This window comes from Salvelinus sp. IW2-2015, linkage group LG4q.1:29, assembly GCF_002910315.2.
Source record: "Salvelinus sp. IW2-2015 linkage group LG4q.1:29, ASM291031v2, whole genome shotgun sequence".
NCBI lineage: Eukaryota > Metazoa > Chordata > Actinopteri > Salmoniformes > Salmonidae > Salvelinus > Salvelinus sp. IW2-2015.
Window position 1 is genome coordinate 68180008 of NC_036842.1, and position 22400 is coordinate 68202407.

General features: G+C 42.4%; 1 protein-coding gene across 1 annotated transcript in view; it reads left to right on the forward strand.

Annotated features, from left to right (window-relative positions):
* Positions 1–22400, forward strand: part of LOC111960987 (talin-2-like) — a 132362-nt gene that overhangs the window by 71768 nt on the left and 38194 nt on the right. Inside the window, exons 6-21 of the mRNA XM_070439726.1 lie at positions 1743–1901; positions 2354–2496; positions 10920–11047; positions 11335–11398; positions 11546–11650; positions 12995–13150; positions 14329–14430; positions 14504–14580; positions 17342–17528; positions 17652–17765; positions 18224–18332; positions 19059–19267; positions 19560–19658; positions 19868–20035; positions 20309–20603; positions 21720–21886. Coding sequence (XP_070295827.1) covers positions 1743–1901; positions 2354–2496; positions 10920–11047; positions 11335–11398; positions 11546–11650; positions 12995–13150; positions 14329–14430; positions 14504–14580; positions 17342–17528; positions 17652–17765; positions 18224–18332; positions 19059–19267; positions 19560–19658; positions 19868–20035; positions 20309–20603; positions 21720–21886 — 2282 coding nt within the window. The remainder of the gene's footprint in view (positions 1–1742; positions 1902–2353; positions 2497–10919; positions 11048–11334; positions 11399–11545; positions 11651–12994; positions 13151–14328; positions 14431–14503; positions 14581–17341; positions 17529–17651; positions 17766–18223; positions 18333–19058; positions 19268–19559; positions 19659–19867; positions 20036–20308; positions 20604–21719; positions 21887–22400) is intronic.

Consider the following 22400-nt stretch of genomic DNA (forward strand, 5'->3'; position numbering starts at 1 on the left):
AGTTTTGGGACTGGTGCAGCAGATAATAGTTCCTGTAACACAGGATAAATGATGAAACAGGAGAACGTGGCTTCTCTTTCAAAGGTTCTCTCAATTATTTTATTCAACATTCTCTCAAGTGCAAATAGTATTTTTCCGTCTTTTCAGTGTATTTCAATATTTCATTTGTCTCCTAATCCCTGACATATTATTTCATAAACATATTAAAAATATATTAAATTCCAATCCAATTCACATCTTAAAATTCTTTACATTTATACCCCAAACACATTTACTCTTAACTTTTATTCACCTGTTTACAGTAGGTTATAATTCTGTAGTTTACTGTTGTCCACTGTAGCCCCATAGGAGACTAAAACATGAAAGCCTTTAAAGACTGGTATAACTCATTAGAAGTTACTTTATACCCATGCTCAAAATACAGTCACCCAGTGTAAGAAGGGCTAATAGAAAGACAAGGCGATTGCAAATTACATTAATGCTAGTTATTGAAAAATGACTGAACATGCTAGCATAGTGTTAACCGAAGCTAGCAACCGACTGACCGGAGCTGCCAAAAGCTATCCGGAGCTAGCTAATAGCTAACTGGAGCTAGCTCTAAGCTAGCAGCTTTTCTGACATTTTACAGTACAACAATTACAAAGTTCTTAAACAGCACATTTACAACATTAAATTGTCAGGAGTGTCTTTTTCAAAATAAAAATGTTCAGGTGTTAACCATTTGTTTTTTTCTAGATCAAAGGAATGCACAGCCATCATTTCATTTTATACTCGACGTTTTCTGTCTAGTACGAAGTTACACAATTACTATGTTGTTCAAACCCATTACATTCACTTCAACAGGCAAGTTACACTGAATTCCACAATATATTTTTGTATTTTTGCACTTTACTGACCTGTAACACGGGATAAATTATGAAACAGGAGAACATGACTTTTCTTTCAAAGGTTTTCTCAATTATGAGAACACACAGGTGCAGGACCGCATACAGTCCCAGTGCGAAGTGAACACGTCTCACTGGCCAACATTAGTATAAATGCATTGCAATGGTGAAACCTTGGAGGACTGACATTTCAGTAAAAGCATTCTTCCCCAATACATAAACACAAATGTGACCATACATTTTGTGTGCGTCACACTGATCTAGGACCTGTCCATATACTCTTATTCATTTAGATCTAAAAGGCAAAACAGATCCTAGATCAACACTCCTACTCTGAGACCTTTTGTGGATACGGGCCCTGATCCTATTTATAGCTCACAGTTACTGGCTCCGCCACACATTATGGATGCAGATTCCCTAGCTTTTAGAACATGATATTTAGCTATGGTACTGGTATAGTCAAAGTTTTATACAGATATTTTTGATAGGGGAAAAAAGGCTTTTATTACACCATGTTGAAATTATGAGTGGTAATTGTGAAGCCAAAGACTGTGCTGTCCTCTCCTGTCATGTAGGTGTTCCCATAGCCATATACTGTATTTCAATTACGCTGGGCTGCCTGTGCCCAAACTCAATTGGGTGAGGAGAAGAGAGATGTCTGGCAGATCTCTTCATTGGCTGGTGTTTGTTGAGAGGGCTTTCTGCTTGGCTTCTCCTCTTCTGAGTTCCCACTTTAGTTTTCTGGCTGCTCTCCCGTTTCCCCCACTGGTACTTCTGATATGGCACAGCTCAAAGTGCTGGCTCTGTGCTCTAAACTGCTCCCTCTCTGAGAGTTTCCCGGCTGCCTCTCCTCTTCAGGAATCACCAACTACGAGGAGTACTCCCTGATCCAGGAGGCGGTGGAGGAGAAGAAGGAGGACGGTCATGGGACTGGCACCCTAAAGAAGGACAGGACTCTGCTCCGAGACGAGAGGAAGATGGAGAAGCTCAAAGCCAAGCTTCACACAGATGATGACTGTGAGTTTGAAAAGCACTTCCAAAAGAACACTATGTTGTTTGTAGTTCAGTATTACATGCTTCCAGTCATCACCTCTACCCCTCTATCATTAAGTCCAATTTCTCACATTAGTAAGTAAGTCCAGTATCATCTCATTTGAACACGTTTTATACCTCAACTCAGTCATAGTACTGTATCAATGTTTAATGAAATTAAGATTGTAATTTCTGTCCCTTGGGGGTAAGATAACAATTGGAAAACATCATTGTATAAATCATCCTCAAACCATCACAAAATCTATCGTTATTCTCAGCAGAAGGTTATGGAAATTACTGCTCTCATGGTTTTAGACAAAAAATATATACATTTTTCCTTTTGGCTACATGTCTTTATGACTGTTTTATTTCACTGTCAGCGTGTCCAATCCCAGTAGTAGAAGTGTATGCTACTGTGTATTTTTCTCTGTTGGCAGTGAACTGGCTGGACCACAGCCGGACGTTCAGAGAGCAAGGGGTGGAGGAGAGTGAGATGCTGCTGCTCAGACGCAAATTCTTCTACTCAGATCAGAATGTGGACTCACGAGACCCTGTCCAGCTCAACCTCCTCTATGTACAGGTCAGACCTCTCTCACTGTGCTCATTCCTGTCCAACATGTAGTAAACTGAGTTCTTCAATTCCTTTCTCCTCTACTTAACAGTTAATCAAATGGCTACCCTGACTCTTTGCATTGACCCACTTACTTTATTATAATTTTTTGCACTGACTCTTGCACAGGTCTTGATGTACACTCACTGGACTCTAACCACACACTCATACATACTATCTATCTTAAAATAGATAAAACTATACTAAATATATTCATGTCACCAAATAATTAATTAAAACGCACTGTTTTGCAATGACAACGGTCTACAGTAGCCTCAACATCACTCTCTAGGGTAGCACCATGGTGTAGCCGGAGGACCGCTTGTTTCCGTCCTCTGGGTACATTGACTTCAATACAAAACCTAAGAGGCTTGTTGTTCTCACCCACTTCCATAGACTTACAAAGTAATTATGACAACTTCCGGAGGACGTCCTCCAACCTGTCTGAGCTCTTGCGGCATGAACTGACATGTTGTCCACCCTATCAAAGGATCAGATAATTAATATAGTACTGAAAGCATATGCTACAGCTAGCTAGCACTGCAGTGCATACAATGTGGTGAGTAGTTGACGCAAAGAGAGAGGAAGACAATAGCTTAACAGTTTTGAACAAATTCATTTCTTCAAAAATTAAAAAGCAATAGAGAGCGAGCTATATTGTGTTGTATATTTTTTTTCACTTTTACTTACTTAGCTAGCAAATGCAGCTAGCTAGTTTAGCCTACTCAAACACCCGGCTCAAACAGAGAGTGACTATGTTAGCTAGTTGGCTATGGCTATACAACACTGAAACCCTTCCAAGTCAAGGTTTTATTAATTTATTGCCACCCGGTGTAACTGCTAAACCGCTTGCTGCTTACTGTACTCTGTACTGCATGATTGTAGCAGGTTTACTAACGCATTAGTCAACATAGCTACTAGAACTACAACGTTAATATGGTGACATCAATGTAGGCTGTGTGTAGCGATTAGCGGTTATGATATGAAGGTTTGGCTTGGAAAGATTTTTTTTGCCTGGTCACAGACAGCTGATGTGTTGTGCACTGAACTCCACAAGCTAACAGAAAATGTGAGTGAATGAGAGCACGTAGATGCTAGATAGAATTGTACAACGATCAAAGGGATCATGCTAGATCGTAGCATCCTAATGATGGGTGTAGGGAAAATGTTTATCACATAGTAGCCTAACCTATCGATGTTACGTTGAGCTGGGTGAATGGAATATGAATGACAGACATCCAATATGCTGTAATAGAATAAGGCCATGCTCATAATTTGTTTTTAGCATCCTCCCTCATCTTAAATGTCACCGACCACAACTGATGCATAGTCACTTTACCCCTACCTAAATGTACATATTACTAACCCGTACCCCTGCACATTGACTCATTGACCGGTACCCCTTGTATATAGCCTCATTATTGTTATTTTAGTGTGTTAATATTTTTAGTTAGCAAATGTTTCTTACTTTTTCTAACTCTACATTGTTGGTTAAGGGCTTGTAAGTAAGCATTTCACGGTAAGGTCTACATGTGAGAAATACAATTTGATTTGATTTACCGTCCTCCCTGACTGGTCCTGTAGTCCTACGGTCAATAAAACACACTTCAGCTCAAATACAGTTGGATATTCTGTCGAAGGCTATGGTGCTGGAACTCCTATAAAGCCTGGCTTGACGTACTGTCCTATAGCCTTGCTGGTTCTGTTGGATCAGAGGCCAGCTGACTTATGCGGCCTTGCTGGTACTGCAGTTCTCAGAGGATGAGCTGGGCCTGGTTTACAGTATATGGATCACAGACTGGTTAGCTTGCCGTGCCGGTGCTGCTGTGCTGTGGAGATTGGGTCAGCATGGACTGTCTGGTTGTGCACTACAGCGTTGTTGCACACTACAGTGTGGATGGAGTCTGAGTGAGAGAGAGAGGGCTGCTGAGACAGGGAGTCCCCTGGGGGGGTCAGCTGAGCCTGCATTACACAGGGCAGACTTTGCTCACTGCACGCCTCACTGCATCTGCATTAGCTTCCCCTGCCTTGAGTTGAAGAGGGGAGCTCCCCCCCTAACACCTGAGCTCACAGAGGAGCATGCTATGCACAGTACTTTGTGCTGTTCTGTGAAGGAAGTGGTACACAGCGTTGTACCAGATCTTCAGTTTCTTGGCAATTTCTCGCATGGAATAGCCTTCATTTCTCAGAACAAGAATAGACTTGCGAGTTTCAGAAGAAAGTTCTTTGTTTCTGGCCATTTTGAGCCTGTAATCGAACCCACAAATGCTGACGCTCCAGACACTCAACTAGTCTAAAGGCCAGTTTTATTGCTTCTTTAATCAGAAGAACAGTTTTCAGCTGTGCTAACATAATTGCAAAAGGGCTTTCTAATGATCAATTAGCCTTCTAAAATTATAAACTTGGATTAGCTAACACAACGTGCCATTGGAACACAGGAGTGATGGTTGCTGAAAATGGGCCGCTGTACGCCTATGTAGATATTCCATTAAAAAATCTGCCGTTTCCAGCTAAAATAGTCATTTACAACATGAACAATGTCTACACTGTATTTCGGATCAATTTGATGTTATTTTAATGGATTCTTTTTTTTTTCAAAAACAAGGACATTTCTAAGTGGCACAACTTTTGAACGGTAGTGTACATACACACCCAACAAGCACACACTCAGAGACACAGTACATACCTTGCAAAAGTATTCAGACCCCAAGGTTTTTTTCACATTTTGGTTAACAAAGTCTGATTTAAAATGTATTTAATTGTCCATTTTTGGTCGACAATCTACACAAAATACTATGTGGAAGATTAGTATAATTTTTTTTAAAGATTAATTGAAATTAAATACCTAAAATATAGTTGTTGCGTAAGTTTTCAGCTCCCTGAGTCAATACATGAAACCCCTTCTGCATCGATTACAGCTGTGAGTCTATAAGAGATTTGCACACCTGGATTGTGCAATATTTGCCCATTATTCTTTAAAAATTCTTTCATTTCTGTCAAGATGTTGGGGACCATGGCTAGACAACAATTTTCAACATTTACCATAGATTTTGAAGCAGATTTAAGTCAACTGTAACTTGCCCACTCAGGAACATTCACTGTCTTCTTGGTAAGCAACTCCAGTGTAGATTTTGGCCTTATCCTGCAGGTTATTGTCCTGCTAAAGGAGAATTCCTCTCCCAGTCTCTGGTGTAAACCAGACTGAAGCAGGATTTACTCTAGGATTTTGACTGTGCTTATTAGCTCCATCCCGTATCTTTTTATCCTGAAAAACTCCCCAGTATTTGCCGATGTCAAGCATACCCATACCATGATGCAGCCACCACCATGCTTGAAAACACGGCAGTTACTCAGTGATGTGTTGTGTTGGATTTGCCCCAAACATACAGTAAGGCTTTGCAATTAGGCAAGTGTATTCCTTTGATGTTTTTTGCAGTATTACTTGAGTGCCTTGTTGCATGTTTTTAGAATATTAATTTCTCTATATGTGTGTTCTTCTTTTCACTCTGAAATGTGTAGGTCATTATTGTGAGTCACTACAATGATGTTGATTTATCCTCAGTTTTCTACCATCACAGACATTGAACTTTGTAGCTGTTTTAAAATCACCAATTAACTTTTTTTTTATCCAGGGGAAGCTAATTGAGACCAGTGTCTCATTTATAAAGTTTGCTCTGAGGACCAAAAAAACCATGAATACAACAATAACAAAAAAAGATAAAAACTACAAGACAGTTATAAGTACATGACATCAGTATATTACAACTTACAATAACCAATTAAAATAGTTGCACATTTCAATGAACTCTTTTAACTGCCCTACTTGCACCAGGGACTCCAGGTGTATTTTATTTTTTTAGATATTCCATAACTGTGGTGTTTTACAACTGAAGGTGGATTTACCAAACTTTGTGGAGACAAGCGGGACCTCGAGTTAACCAACCCTGCGAACAGGTTTGGTATCTCATATTTTATATTTCAGCAGGGAACTGAGGTATGTTGGAAGCCTGTGGAGTAGAGCTTTCTAAACAAGAAGGGAGTAATGAAGTGATATACAGGATTTTTGTGAGGTCCAGCCAACCTTCTGATACAGGATGCAGTGATGATTATTAAACCTGTCACCTTTTAATAAAGAGAATGGTGCTATGGTAGACGGCATCCAAAGGTTTAAGAGTAGTGGCTGCTGCATTCAGGTAAATGGTGTCACCATAGTCAAGAACTGGCAGAAAAGTTCTTGCAGTACAATCTGTTCAAGCAGTATAATCTACTTGCTGCTGTTCATGGAGAGGCTAGATCTATTTTTTTATTAAACAAGACCACTTTAATAACTTCAGAAGGACGACTGTATCTTTGATGTATGGGTGGTTTAATATATAATCCCCATCATAATTATTAACTTGACTATGCTTAAAGAGATATTAAATGTCTGATTTGTTGTTGTTACCTGGTCTTTGTAGATTAATCTGTGCTTGAAATGAAATACTTGACTGAGGGACCTTACAGATGTTGTATGTATGGGGGACAGAGGAAGGTGTAGTCATTAAAAAATCATGTCAAGCCCTATTATTTCACACTGAGTGAGTCCATGTCACCTTATTATGCGATTTGTGATGCCAAATTTTACTCCTGAACTCATTTAATTTGAATAACAAAGGGGCTGAATACTTATACAATTACTATTTTAGTATTGCATTTTTTATTTATCTACACTGAACATAAATATAAACGCAACATGTAAAGTGTTGTTCCCATGATTCATGAGCTAAACTATAAGATTCCCAAAATGTTCCATATGCACAAAAAGCTTATTTCTCTCAAATATTGTACACACATTTGTTTACATCCCTGTTAGTGAGCATTTCTCCTTTGCCAAAATAATCCATTCACCTGACAGGGTGGCATATCAAGAAGCTGATTAAACGGCATGGTCATTACACAGGTGCACTTTGTGCTGGGGACAATAAAAAGCCACTCTAAAATGTGCAGTTTTGTCACACAACATAATGCCACATATGTCTCAAGTTTTTAGGGAGCATGCAATTGCCATGCTGACTGAAGGAATGTCCAACAGAGCTGTTACCGGATAATTGAATGTTAATTTCTCTACCATAAACCGCCTACAACGTTGTTTTAGAGAATTTGACATGAGACCGGTTTGGACGTACTAACTGCACACCACGTGTAACTACTCCAGCCCAGGACCTCCACATCCGGGTTCTTCACCTGCGGGTTCGTCTGAGACCAGCCACCTAGACAGCTGATGAAACTGTGGGTTTGCACAACCAAAGAATTTATGCACAAACTGTCAAAAAACGTCTCTGGGAAGCTCATCTGTGTGCTCATTGTCCTCACTAGGGTCTTGAGACCTGACTGCAGTTCGGCATCGTAACCGCCATTCTTCCATGGCCTGCATACTCACCAGACATGTCATTCATTGAGCATGTTTGAGATGCTTTGGTCGACGTGTATGACAGCGCATTTCAGTTCCAAGCCAATATCCAGCAACTTCGCACAGCCATTTGAAGAGGGGTGGGGCAACGTTCCACAGGGCACAATCAACAGCCTGATCAACTCTATGGGATGAAGATGTGTCGCGCTGCATGAGGCAAATGGTGGTCACACCAGATACTGACTGGTTTCGGATCCACGCCCCTATTTTATTTTGTGACCAACAGATGCATATCTGTATTCCCAGTCATGTGAAATCCATAGATTAGGGCCTAATGAATTTATTTAAATTGACTGATTTCCTTATATGAACTGTAACTCAGTAAAATCTTTGAAAATGTTGCGTTTATATTTTTGTTCAGTAAAAAAAAATGTTTTTCTTTCACTGACATTACATAGTATTGTGTTATTAAATTGTTGACAAAATATGACAATTAAATCCATTTGAATCTTTGTATTACAATAAAATGTGAAGAAATCCAAGAGTTCTGAATATTTTTGCAAGGCATTGTACATAAATACTATACTGTACATCAATAGTTAACTCCCTCCTTGTAATCCAAGCCGCCTCTGAGCTACAGTCCATAAATACATCTATAGTTAAGTCTCTCTTTCTCCCTATCCTCCCTTTCACTCTTTTATCTCTTCCTCTTGCCCTGACTCCCTTTTCTCATTCTCTGTTTTTGCCTCACGCCCCCTTAATCCCATAAAAATCTTGACAAAATCACACACACACCCACACCCGCTGACTCTGGCACACATTGCAGGGCTCCATCATGCACTCCCTTCCTTTACAAACAAGCCCATATCCTTTCTCACAAAAACACAATTACACCCTCTATCTATTCCTCCCTTTTCTCCTCTTCCAGCTTTCCCCCTGTCTTTTTTTCCCTCCACTCGGGCACGCAGAGTCTCACACACATGGTGACAGAGTGAGAAGAGTAGCAGCATTCTTAGGCTGGAACACACCCCAGGCCACACATCCACTCTCTGACTCCTTCCTTCCAAGAGACTTTTGCAGTTCTCTCCTCAGCCCCGTCTCCGGCACATGACTGTACTACACATGCTTCCTGTCAATGTCTATATTCTGGTACGATGGAACAGTCCTCATTCACCATGCAGCCATTACCATAGGAATCTGAGTTAGTAGGTTAATATAGTGAGTGTGTAGATTATGATCTCATCCCTGGCATTCCTTCGGGAAAGCCTCCTAGCGATGAGCTCCAATGTTTATTAATGATATGTAGCTTCCATGAGCTCATCCTCCCACCCCTCCACGCAGCGGGGGTCTCTGCCAGATACAGCCCCAGCATTAATACCCAGACACTCCTCTCCTGACACACATCTCTACTCCACTACTACAGGAAATGCACTATTGAGCCCAATGGCAACAGCCTTTGTGTTTGTGTGTGTGTGTGTGTGTGTGTGTGTGTGTGTGTGTGTGTGTGTGTGTGTGTGTGTGTGTGTGTGTGTGTGTGTGGGGCACTAAAGTGTTTGAGCTCATTGTTTTTCCAAATTATGGGGTTGTGTCCTGCTTTTGATGATGTGTTCAGTAATCCAGTCTACGGGTGTTCTAAACCTAATATGCCTTGTGTTTTGCTGTGAAACAACTTTTCTCGTTATCTTGATATGCCTATTGATTGATTGGCTGGTTAGTCAGGTGATTTACAGTGGTATACATTAAACAATTTTACAATTGTCAGCGTTTGTTTATGGCTGTAGTATTCCGCCCAGGCTAATGGTTGAACTCTTTAGGTTACAGTACAGTGGGCTGATTGACATCAGTGTTACAGCCCCAGGCTGAGTCAGGACATCTGGACTGTTATGAAGCTCCTCCTCCAGTACAGTACAACCCTGCTTCTTCTAAAGGGGCTCACAACTGGTTGTCCTTGAATGGCCTTGTACTGGAGAACAGATGGCCCCACTCATACTGATCAGCACCACTCTAAAGAGGTGTTTAGTCTGAGATTTAGACAATCTTCAACAGATAGTGCTGTTTAGCTTGCAGTTGATGTAATGAGACATTAAAATGAGCTGGGCTGAGTCTGTGCCGTCTGAGGCTGAAAGCACGGAGAGAGGCTTTCTCACTGTCAGTCAGGCATCTCAGCATTAGAAGCCATTAATCTTGCAAGGGAGAGAGAGATGGAATATATACAGGCCCCTTGAGGAAACACAAGGTACTGTAAGTCAGCTAATTTAAAGATGTGCTGGGTTCCTCTCCACACAAAATCAGTGTCACCCTCAACTACCTGAACGGTTTTAGATAGTGTAGAGTAGGCCACGTTTTCAGGTAATGCTTTAATGGATGGATGAGATATTGAAATATAACAGATGTCTTAGATGATTGGTGACAAATTGTACATTCCAAGTAGGTCTTGATTGAAGTGTATTGAAAATATAATTATTGTTGTGGCCAAACGGGCCAGGTTGCTACAGTACATGGCTTCTATCAGGCATTATTGAGGCCTGGGTAGTCTTAATGTAGACTTTATTTACATCCTGTTTATTGTTTTACATACACTTCGTGCATATTGTACTAATAAAAAATTACTCAAGTTGCTCTTTAACAGTTTATTAATGAAAGATTGTGGATCAGTCTGCAATGTTGATGCAATATTCTGAGAAATTGCAATATATATTGACGTCTTTGTGATAATACTGTACGTCACCATTGACTGTGATGATGAATGATTGAGGCTGTTAGAGATTGATATGTTAGCTAATGTCTTGGATTGCTATACAAACTAATCTTGTTTGGTTCCCCTGAGTCCATTAATCTCAGTAAAGTGTTTGTGTGATGTCCCTGCTCTTGGGTTACATGTATTCACTTAGCAGGCATTCTTATCTGAAGCAACTTTTAATCCAGAAACTGCAGCATTACTCTCTAGTTTGAACTCAGTATAAAGTCAAACTTTCTCTCTTCTGTCTCTCTTTCTCTCCTCTAGGCCAGAGATGACATACTGAATGGCTCCCACCCTGTTTCATTTGATAAAGCCTGTGAGTTCGCTGGAATTCAGGCCCAGATCCAATTTGGCCCCCACGTCGAACACAAACACAAGACTGGATTCCTAGAGTAAGCCCTTTTATCAGATGGCATTATCAACAATAACACTATTGTATCCAACACTACCATTCTGTACATTTCAATCTTATTTAGACACAATACTAGCATCGTAGTTTAGGAGAAATCCTTTTTTTTGTCATATGTATTTGAGTGCAGTACTCAACGGCATACGAGAATGATAACACTTGTGAATGTAGGTACTGAGGCAAGAATGACCTTGTGTGAAAACATGTTTTGGAATGGGAATGTCTGTACATGATGAGTGTAAACTTGTAAAATGTGATTTATCTCCATAGCCTTAAGGAGTTTCTACCCAAAGAGTACATCAAGCAGAGAGGTTCAGAAAAGAAAATATTTGTGGTATGTTCAGTATTATGCAATATGTTGTGGACATATGGATTCATATGTTATGAAAGGAAAATTTAAAGCAGTGCAATTCCCAAATATTCTACTGTTTTAAACTCTGAAAGGTTCATATTGCTGTATCTATTTCCCTCTGATCGTCAGGATCACAAAACCTGTGGAGAAATGACAGAGATTGAGTCCAAAGTAAAGTATGTGAAACTAGCGAGGTCCCTTCCGACATATGGGGTCTCCTTCTTCCTGGTGAAGGTAAGGTATAAGGAGAGAGGCTTGTGTTCTCCAACAGACAGTAAAATTAATGATTTACTGTGTAAATACAGTTTACTGCAAGGTTAAGATTAGGTTTGAGAGAGTGTGAGTGTGTGAGAGAGAAAAATCACAGCCAAAAACATAGAAGCACATTTTGGGAGTTTATTGCAACCTTCCATTTGATATATGTCACTCTTAAACCTGCTCAGTGCTCCCAGAACAAGCATTCCCTAACTGTAAGGCTCTTAGATATGATCAAAGTTTATTGGTATTGATATGACCAAAGTTTATTGGTGCAGCAAAATGCTTACGTTGCTAGCTGCTAACAATGCAGTAAAATGTCAAACAATTAAAATGTAAGGGACTTTTTTTCTCCAAACATACAAGAAATCAAGGAACTTTGAATGAAAGATATAGAAGGAATTCAGCCTGTCTGGTGGTGGTGAGACTACGGCCATTAAAAGCTCTCTGACATTAGTTCAACCTGTGGTGCTGTGAGTCCCAGACCAGCAGATGTTTTAAAAACCTCACCAACTTACCTTGTATGAAATACAAGCTTACTGATTGAAGATATTCTCTCTAACATGGCAAACCACTTCAGATTCCAAAATCTGACTTCCTGAGTTGAATACACTGTGAACAACTACTTGAATAAGCTAAGACAATGAACACCTGGAATAGTTCTCTATACATAGCTGCCATAATAATCAAGATAATGTTATCTGCCCTTGTATGAAAATCATTGAGTCTGTACAAGCTGCTCTAAAGCTGTTACCTTGTTCCATTATTGGAGCTCTACTTTTTGACCCTGAAATAAAAACAATAGCCTGGAGAAGTGAAAAGGTAGTTTCCTCCTAACCGTTAATTTTGTGTAGTGTTCAGCTTTGCTGGAGTGGAGCCAAGAGTAGGCTCATGATCTGAAGTGAGGCGTAATGGATTGTGTGTGGGCAGAGAAGAGGAGGGCACTAGAGCCAGTCAGAGTCAGTCTGCTGCTGGAAACTCCATCCTGACACACTGATGCCAGGCTGAGGCTGAGGCTCCCCTAGCAACAGAGGCCTAGCCTGGGGAAGGAGGGACTGGGGATGGCCTGTTCAGCAGAACAGCAGGGAGGCCCGGTTAAACAAGCCTGAACTCTGCAGGGTCAAACACCATCCGCCCTCCTCCTCCTCCACTAGGGCTCCTGACTCAGGACAGACAAACGGAACAGTGCATGTGTGCTATCTATGGCAGGCAGCTGTGCTCTGCTGCTGTTTTAATTTCTCAGAATAAAGAGATGCCCCCAGTTTTTCATCTGTGTAGGCGTTTAACACCTATGAAAATATTATCTTATTTCTTGTCTGTTAGGAAAAGATGAAAAGCAAGAATAAGCTGGTCCCACGGTTACTGGGGATAACCAAAGAGTCGGTGATGCGGGTGGAAGAGAAGACTAAAGACGTGGTTCAGGAATGGCCCCTAACCACGGTGAAGAGATGGGCTGCTTCTCCCAAGAGCTTCACCCTGGTATGACCTCGTCTCAGTCCACTCCAATCCAACATTCACAGGACCACATTCTACAGTCTTAAGGCTTGCACAGATCGCACCGAATGTGGATTTAGCATTTGTCTGGCGAACGATCAGCGCACTGTGTTTTAGGGACCACCTGCTGTAGAGGTCTGACTGCCGACATTTTTCACGTGATTCTACATGGAAAATTGGTGCGCACTCGGTTTGCAATTTATGTTCAGAGGTGCTAAGTACTCTCGGCCAGCAAACGCTAGTGGTGTGTCTGAGCCCTTAACCTCATCTGTCCCTACATCTCATTATAGCAACAGAAATACACTATATATACAAAGGTATGTGGACACCCCTCCAAATTAGTGGATTCGGCTATATCGGCCACACCGTTGCTGACAGGTGTAGTGTAACTGCAAAATAGTATGTGTTGTTGATACTACCCCCAATCCACAGTGTTATTGTTTTCAATAAACAGTTATGTTAGTGTATATATTAGACTGTGTAAACAAGGGATTTTACTAGAAGAATGTGAAGCACTTGGATGTTTTATTTATTTGAGTCCTTTTTCAATTTAGTGTTTTGGTTGTTGTCAACACTGTTGTTTTTTAAATGTTATTTCTTCATCTCGTTTTTTTAAACCAGATTGCGTTGAAGATTAATAGGGAGTACAATTTTGAAACATACTCGGAGGTGCATTTGCCAACATTGATTTGATTGTAGTATCACATTCCTGTCTCGCTTAGGAAGCCGTTGAAGTATGTGGAGTTAGATATTAAAATGAGTATGTCTCATATTTTATCAGCTCTTTGAAGACTTCAGGATCGTAGTGGAATGGAGTCAAAGTATGTCTGTTCATCAGGAGAAGGAATGCTGAAGGTGTTGCCATCATACTGTTAGTCCATTCAAAGATTCGTTCTAAGCACTACAACATCTTCCTGTGCTTGTGTAGAAGGAAGGGAACTTTGTGAACTTAGAGCACAGCATGGCAAAGAGCTGTGACACATGCTGTACTCCCCATACGACAACACATACACTTCTCAATTTCCTTGATATGAATACTATGAGCCTATATAATGACAGATAGGGATTTATGTGATGACGATATTGCCACGAGAGTAATCTATTCTAGTGGACCTGTACTGTAACTTCATTGTCTCTCCTGACAATCTTGTTGTACCCTGCAGGATTTTGGGGAGTACCAGGAAAGTTACTACTCTGTTCAGACCACAGAGGGGGAACAGATCTCTCAGCTGATTGCAGGATACATCGACATCATTCTCAAAAAGGCAAGTCAAGATAAACCAGAAACACTTCCCACAAGTATTTTCTTTTGACACCTTTTGTTTTCCCCTTCCACAGAAGCAGAGTAAGGATCGTTTTGGTTTGGAAGGAGATGAAGAGTCCACCATGCTGGAGGAATCTGTCTCTCCAAAGAAGTAAGGATCCCTCATACTGCACATACTATACAATACATAGGATGCTGGCCTATTTACATTGAGAATGCTGACCATCCATATTCAGGGACTACAGACAAGTTATTCCTCATGTCAATGTAAACCTTGATTTAATTGTGCATATACTGCAATCACATTTCTGCCTGCCCGACATTACACCCCTGAGACAAATAACACGAAATGAGTTAGACTCTGCATCCTGAATTTTCCAATAACATACAGTACTTGTGAGATCATGTGTTCTCTGAAACATGATAACAGAATGCCCTCGGTTGTCCCTCTCTCCTTAAGGAATATTAGCTTTTATGTTTATTTTTTCTGACCTCCATAAGAAAAATACCCCAGGGCAAGACGGATATATTAGTATTCTGCAAACAAAAACGAAATCATCAGGAAGACATGAATAAAAGGGATACTTTGTGAGTTTTATCTACTTCCCCAGAGTCAGATGAACTCGTGGGTACCATTTTTTATGTCTGTGTTTTTATGTCTGTGTTGGGGGGGGGGGTGCATTGGGATTATTTAAGATACTCTTTGAAGAGGTAGGGTTTCAGATGTTTTCAAAAGATGGGCAGGGACTCTGCTGTCCTAGCTTCAGAGGGAAGCTGGTTGCACCATTGGGCTGCCAGTAGAGAGAAGAACTTGGACTGGGTTGAGCTAGGGGTGGGAGGACCAAGATACCAGAGGTGGTTGGGGTATGAAGGTAGTTAGAGGTAGTTTCGCAAACCAATGCTAACTAGTGTTAGCGCAATGACTGGAAGTCTATGGACATCTGCTAGTCAGTCATTATGCTAAGACTAATTAGCAATTGCGCAAGCGCTAGTTATCAACTTCCTTCAAACTGCAAGCAGAGACATAAAAATGGTATCCACAAGTTATCTGGCTCTGGGGAAGTAAAGGGCCTCATTGCCAAAATCCTGAAGTATCCTTTTAATTTGTCATGTTCATGGAAGCCATTTTTTTATTTTTTATTCTTATCTCCGATGATCACAGCTAGCCTAGTTTTTATCCTTGCTTGGCGTTGCAGCTTGACTCCTACAGTATATAAACTCAGCAAAAAAAGAAACGCCCTCTCACTGTCAACTGCGTTTATTTTCAGCAAACTTAACATGTGTAAATATTTGTTTGAACATAACAAGATTCAACAACTGAGACATAGACTGAACAAGTTCCAAAGACATGTGACTCACAGAAATTGAAAATTGTGTCCCTGAACAAAGGGGGGGGTCAAAATCTGAATTAAGTCAGTATCTGGTGTGGCCACCAGCTGCATTAAGTACTACAGTGCATCTCCTCCTCATGGACTGCACCAGATTTGCCAGTTCTTGCTGTGAGATGTTATCCCACTCTCCCACCAAGGCACCTGCAAGTTCCCGGACATTTCTGGGGGGAATGGCCCTAGCCCTCACCCTCTGATCCAACAGGTCCCAGACGTGCTCAATGGGATTGAAATCCAGGTTCTCCGCTGGCCATGGCAGAACACTGACATTCCTGTCTTGCAGGAAATCACACACAGAACGAGCAGTATGGCTGGTGGCATTGTCATGCTGGAGGGTCATGTCAGGATGAGCCTGCAGGAAGGGTACCACATGAGGGAGGAGGATGTCTTCCCTATAACACACAGCGTTGAGATTGCCTACAATGACAACAAGCTCAATCCGATGATGCTGTGACACACCGCCCCAGACCATGACGGACCCTCTACCTCCAAATCGATCCCGCTCCAGAGTACAGGCCTCGGTGTAATGCTCATTCCTTTGACGATAAATGCGAATCCGACCATCACCGCTGGTGAGACAAAACCGCGACTCATTAGAGAAGAGTACTTTTTGCCAGTCCTGTCTGGTCCAACGACGGTGGGTTTGTGCCCATAGGCGACGTTGTTGCCAGTGATGTCTGGTGAGGACCTGCCTTACAACAGGCCTACAAGCCCTCAGTCCAGCCTCTCTCAGCCTATTGCGGACAGTCTGAGCACTGATGGAGGGATTGTGTAACTCGGGCAGTTGTTGTTGCCATCCTGCACCTGTCCCGCAGGTATGATGTCCGGGCATCTGGGCATCTTTCTTTTGGTGTTTTTCAGAGTCAGTAGAAAGGCCTCTTTAGTGTCCTTAGTTTTCATAACTGTCACCTTAATTAATTGCCTGTCGTCTGTAAGCTGTTAGTGTCTTAACGACCGTTCCACAGGTGCATGTTCATTAATTGTTTATGGTTCATTGAACAAGCATGGAAAACAGTGGTTAAACCCTTTACAATGAAGATCTGTGAAGTTATTTGATTTTTACTAATTATCTTTGAAAGACAGGGTCTTAAAAAACTGACATTTCTTTTTTTGCTGAGTTTATAATACAGATAGACTGTTGTCCTGTCACTCTGAGCCCAGACACCGAGTGTGTCTCATAGCGGATCCTGCTGGGATAGATACTGGGCATCATATCACTCCCTGCTGTTTAGGGGCCAATGGACTCATGTTTTGTTTCTCAGCACGGAACATAATTGCTGCCTCTCAAAATAAGCAGTAATTAACCAATAGTGAATGTGACAATCTGTTTACAGGGGCAGTGGAACAGCTCTTTTCATGTGTTTTAGTCTATCAGTACTAACTCACTGTTATGGCTCTGTTACTACTATCCTATTTTTATGGAGAAAATACTGAGTATTATGTTTCCTTATCAGAAGATGCCCTGTAAAGGTCCTAACATCCATCTCCCTCTCTCTCTCCATCGTTCTCTCTCTCTCCTCTCAGGTCGACCATCCTGCAGCAGCAGTTTAACAGGGTGGGTCGTGTGGAGCATGGCTCGGTGGCACTGCCAGGTATCATCCGCTCCGGGTCCATCGGTGGCCCTGAAAACACCTTCAACATGGGCACCATGCCCTCTGCCCAGCAGCAGATCACCACAGGGCAGATGCACAGAGGACACATGCCCCCGTTGGTGAGCATGCCCGCTGGCACCCATACCAATGTCACACAGTAGGAGCAGTGATGTGCAGAGAACCTTGCTTACACCATCACTAACTACGATCTTTGTCTGTGTAAAATGTGTGTGTGTTGTCAGAGCTTGGCCCAGCAGGCCCTGATGGGGACCATTAACACCAGTATGCAGGCAGTGCAGCAGGCCCAGGCTGATCTGGGGGAGGTAGATAACCTGCCTCCTCTGGGACAGGACATGGTGAGTTCCCTCCTCCATTCACTGGACTAATCCCCCTTCACACACCACAGCCACAAAATTACACCATTCAATACTGCTCAACTTCTCCCACACGTTCAACCTTTTAGTCCACGCAGCCTGGTCAGTGAAGATTAATTTACTCTTTTTTTTTTTGCGTTTTTGGAAAATATATTTTTGTATCCCATTAAATGTATTCTTTTAAAGTTTGGCATTTTTCCTCTATATGTGCTTAGATAAGCATACTGTAGAGAAGGGCTGAGTTTGTTCGTCTTTTTGAACTCCCATGTTTCACGTGTAAATAGGTGGTGGAAATTGACTGTAAATATGAAAGATGTACTTTAAAGCTGGAAACTGGTTGTGAAGAATCCCTAGTCCTGATTTAAAAAATATATATATATGAGCTGAAAATCCCCCACTGTGATGAAAGCCAATACCTGTCCTTCTCCCTCTCCTGAAAGGCGTCCAGAGTTTGGGTTCAAAACAAAGTGGATGAGTCCAAACATGAAATCCACTCTCAAGTAGATGCCATAACTGCCGGAACAGCATCTGTGGTTAATCTTACTGCAGGTGAGTGCCCAAGAGTTTCCTTACTGATATTTGGAACCATGTACTCATGTAGAGTTTTCTGTTATATTTGCACGAGAATCCTTGTTTATGAAAGGCCTCTAGACTTAGCTCGAAAATGCCCTCTTAAAAATAACAGCCGCTTATCTTCAAGGGCAAAACCCACAGGGATAGAATCAAAACACACATTTTCCAAGTCGATCTGGAATGACTAGGGAGGAGGGGTCTGAGTTCCCTTTAGATAATGGAGCATTTCCCATTTGCCCTAATAAATATTTCCATTGATGAATAAATAGTGAGCGTGTTGTCCTGAAGCTTAACTAGCTGACAGCCTCTCCATGCTGTCCTCTCCCTGCCTCCTGTCTGGAGCTGTGCCATGCTGCTCCACACTGCTCCCTGCCAGCCTTTCAATAGGTTTTAATCTATCCCAGCCATCTGTTGAATGGCACTGAGGCTCCCTGTTATCATCCAATAGAAACTTTTACCTCTCCACAAATGACTATCACTTCTCTCTCGCTCTCCCTCTCTCTCTCGCATTCTGTGTGTGTGTGTGTGTGTGTGCGTTTGTCTCCACAATACCATATCCAATGTGTTTTCATTATGATGATAGTGACACTGATGTGTGTGTTATTATGGCACCACTCAGGTTGCTGCTTGTGGTTTGGGCTGAGAGAGTGGCAGAGCAGAATGTATAACAAAGGGTTAACGAGGACTGTCTCTTTTCCCTAGGTGACCCTACAGACACAGACTACACAGCGGTTGGCTGTGCCATCACTACCATCTCCTCCAACCTGACAGAGATGTCTAGGGGGGTGAAGCTGCTGGCAGCGCTGGTGGAGGACCAGGTGGGCAGCGGGCAGAACCTGATGGGAGCTGCCAGGACCCTGACAGGGGCCGTCTCTGACCTGCTCAGGTCTGTGGAGCCTGCAGCTGGAGAGGTACAGACACAAAACGGCACTGTTCTACCAATCACATCTGCTCTATTCTCCGTATTACAATGATTACACAGAGATTGAGACGTACTGCATGTGGACTTCCTTTTTAACAAAGACACTAGTGTGTTTCTTTTAGTATGTTTTCGAAAACAATAATGATGTGTTCTGTTAGAAATAATCACTGGGAGCTGGTGATGTGAACTGTATCTGAGAGCAGCGGAGTGCTGTGATTGTGCTGTGGTGCCGCGGTGGGGTCAGTGTTGTGAATGTGGCGATGTCACTCCCTCCCATGCAGCCCAGACAGACGGTGCTGACTGCAGCAGGAAGTATAGGCCAGGCCAGCGGGGACCTGCTGCATCATATGGGGGAGGGCGAGACCGACGAGAGGTTCCAGGTTGGACTAGACTTTCCTCGCTATTTCTATAGTAACTGCTGCAAAACAGGAAAACACACATGTTCCCCCAGTCCCTGTTTAAAGCTTCACACACACTTATGTAACGGTATCAGGCTTTGTTTTCTTTAGCTATTGTAATTGAATGGACAGCAAAAAGTCTGCGCAGCTCTGCTGTGAGTCAGTGAGTGACATTGATGAATGTGTTTCAGGACATTCTAATGAGCCTGGCCAAAGCGGTGGCCAACGCAGCTGCCATGATGGTCCTCAAGGCCAAGAATGTGGCCCAGGTGGCGGAGGACACAGTGTTGCAGAACCGAGTGATTGCAGCTGCTACTCGGTGTGCCCTTTCCACCTCACAGCTGGTGGCCTGCACCAAGGTACTGCCCTGACTGACTGCCACACCCCTGTCCCTGTCTCCTGTAGACATGAAGGACAGCTCAGGGCAAGAACTGAGATAAGAGCTGGCTTACTGAAATTAAATGGCTGTTTGTCCTATCTCTAAATTCCTAGTACAGAGTAGCGTATGCTAAGTTAGTTTTGTCAACAATAACATTATCATTCTTGTACACACCAAAATGAGTCCACTAGCATCTCTGAATGTGTTTAATTTTGAGTGGACAGTCGAGACTGATTGTGGACTGTTCGTCCAGGTGGTGAGCCCCACCATCAGTTCTCCGGTGTGCCAGGAGCAGCTGGTTGAGGCAGGGAAGCTGGTGGACCGCTCGGTGGAGAGCTGCGTCAAGGCCTGCCTGTCTGCAACAGACGACAGTGAGCACCTGAAGCAGGTAGGTGCCGCGGCCAACACTGTGAGCCAGGCACTCAGTGACCTGCTGCAGCACGTACGCCACTATGCCAGCTGTGGTGAGCCCATCGGACGCTACGACCAGGCCACAGACACCATCATGACCGTCACCGAGAGCATCTTCACCTCCATGGGAGACGCAGGTGAGCTCTGGGAGGGGAGGGGAAAGGCGGATGAAGTTGGGAGGGGAGAGACAGCTAAAGTGGAATGGGAGGAGAGTGGTTCAGAACTTTTTGGGAGGTGGGGAGAGAACTTTTCACTCTTGATTCATCTTGCAAGTATTTTCACATTCCTGGCTAGTTCTGGCATTCAGCAGTTTGAGTCTCAAACCTTTAGCTAGCTATTATCAAAGGACGCAAGATGTAATAATTATCATTCAAGTAGACAGGACTATCCAGCCTGTTTCTTGTCTTTGATTTTCTTGAGACTTTCACTGGGGTTGTTCCTATGTATTTTGACTGAGTGGGACCTAAGATGTTGTCAGGTTATGGTTTATATTAACTGACCTTCAATACCCTGCTGTTCAAACATTTTCAAAGCCTGAAATGTTTGTTATGGGTTGCCCATGAGTCTGAAGAATTCCCAACCCCAGCCAATCCTCAAGGGGTCGTAGAAAGCATGTCATCGAAAACCACTACAGAGCTTAAAATCTGCTCTCAATCACATTCAGTGCGGCTTTGAAATGTAACTGAAAACATATGACTTTAAAAAGTGTTTAGGGCTTAAAACTCTGACTTTCATAAAACATCGTAAAATAAAAACTGAAGTAGATCAGCCAAGTATAATTTATTATGAAATATGTCTTTAAAAGTCCCATTTCACTGATAGGGAAAGAAATGTGTCTCTAAGGCTGTAGTCTGTAAAGTACCCTCGATGTCGTGCCTTTGATAGTCTTCTCTCCAGTTATTTCTAGCTGGAGGTGGGTGTTTAGCAATAACAGTTTTTATAGGCTGACTGGGGGAAATACGGTAGCTTCTGTACAGCACTATAGAGGTTTTATAGTGCTTTTATTCTTCTATTTCCTCACAGAATACACATAAAGACAGATGTATTTTTTATAACCAGTGAGGAAGACAAAAGTAAACTGCTGTGGTACTATCAGTACGATACCAGAAGGGGAAAAGGAAATTGTGTAGTATAGTGTGTGAGGTCCAATGAGGGATCAGTTTCTGTGTAGATACTGTAGATACTGTAGCACAGTCGGGAGACATTGACCCTGGCTCTGTCTCTCTCCTCTCTCTCTCTCTGACCCTGTGTAGGAGAGATGGTGCGTCAGGCCAGGGTGCTGGCTCAGGCCACTTCTGACCTGGTCAATGCCATGAGGTCAGATGCTGAGGCCGAGGTGGACGTGGACAACTCTAAGAAGCTCCTGGCTGCAGCCAAACTCCTGGCTGATGCCACGGCCAGGATGGTAGATGCTGCTAAGGTACGGGGACAGGGACAACCACAATGCTAGCCTACTTAGAGTTCTACGATAGATTGTTGTATGCCATTAGTGTGTAAACTGTACAGTATGTCATGTTAGTGTATTATCATTAGTGTCATGTCTACAACTATAACTAGAATTCCACTGCTGTCATTTGTTGGAAAGGAGATTTATAGTATTCCTAATGTAGTCTGGGCTGTAGCTTCTCTTTAGAGCTGAAATAATAAAAGTGCAGGACCAATGGTTCTTAATAAGCCCTTGGCGCTGTAGACAAGTATAAATGAGCAGGATATTATCAATGTGAAAATGCCAGGCAAGTGAAACGATGCTTATGCTTTTGCTCTGTGACACATTCATCACAACACTGCTGCCATTACAAAGAGGAAATAGGAATCTTGCACTGGTGGTTTCCTTGGAAACTGTCAGAAAGCAGACAGTGTCTAATGCTGCTCTGCATTTAATGTACGGTCACAGTGTTTGGAAATTGTTCAGAGTGCTACTGAGACATGTGGTG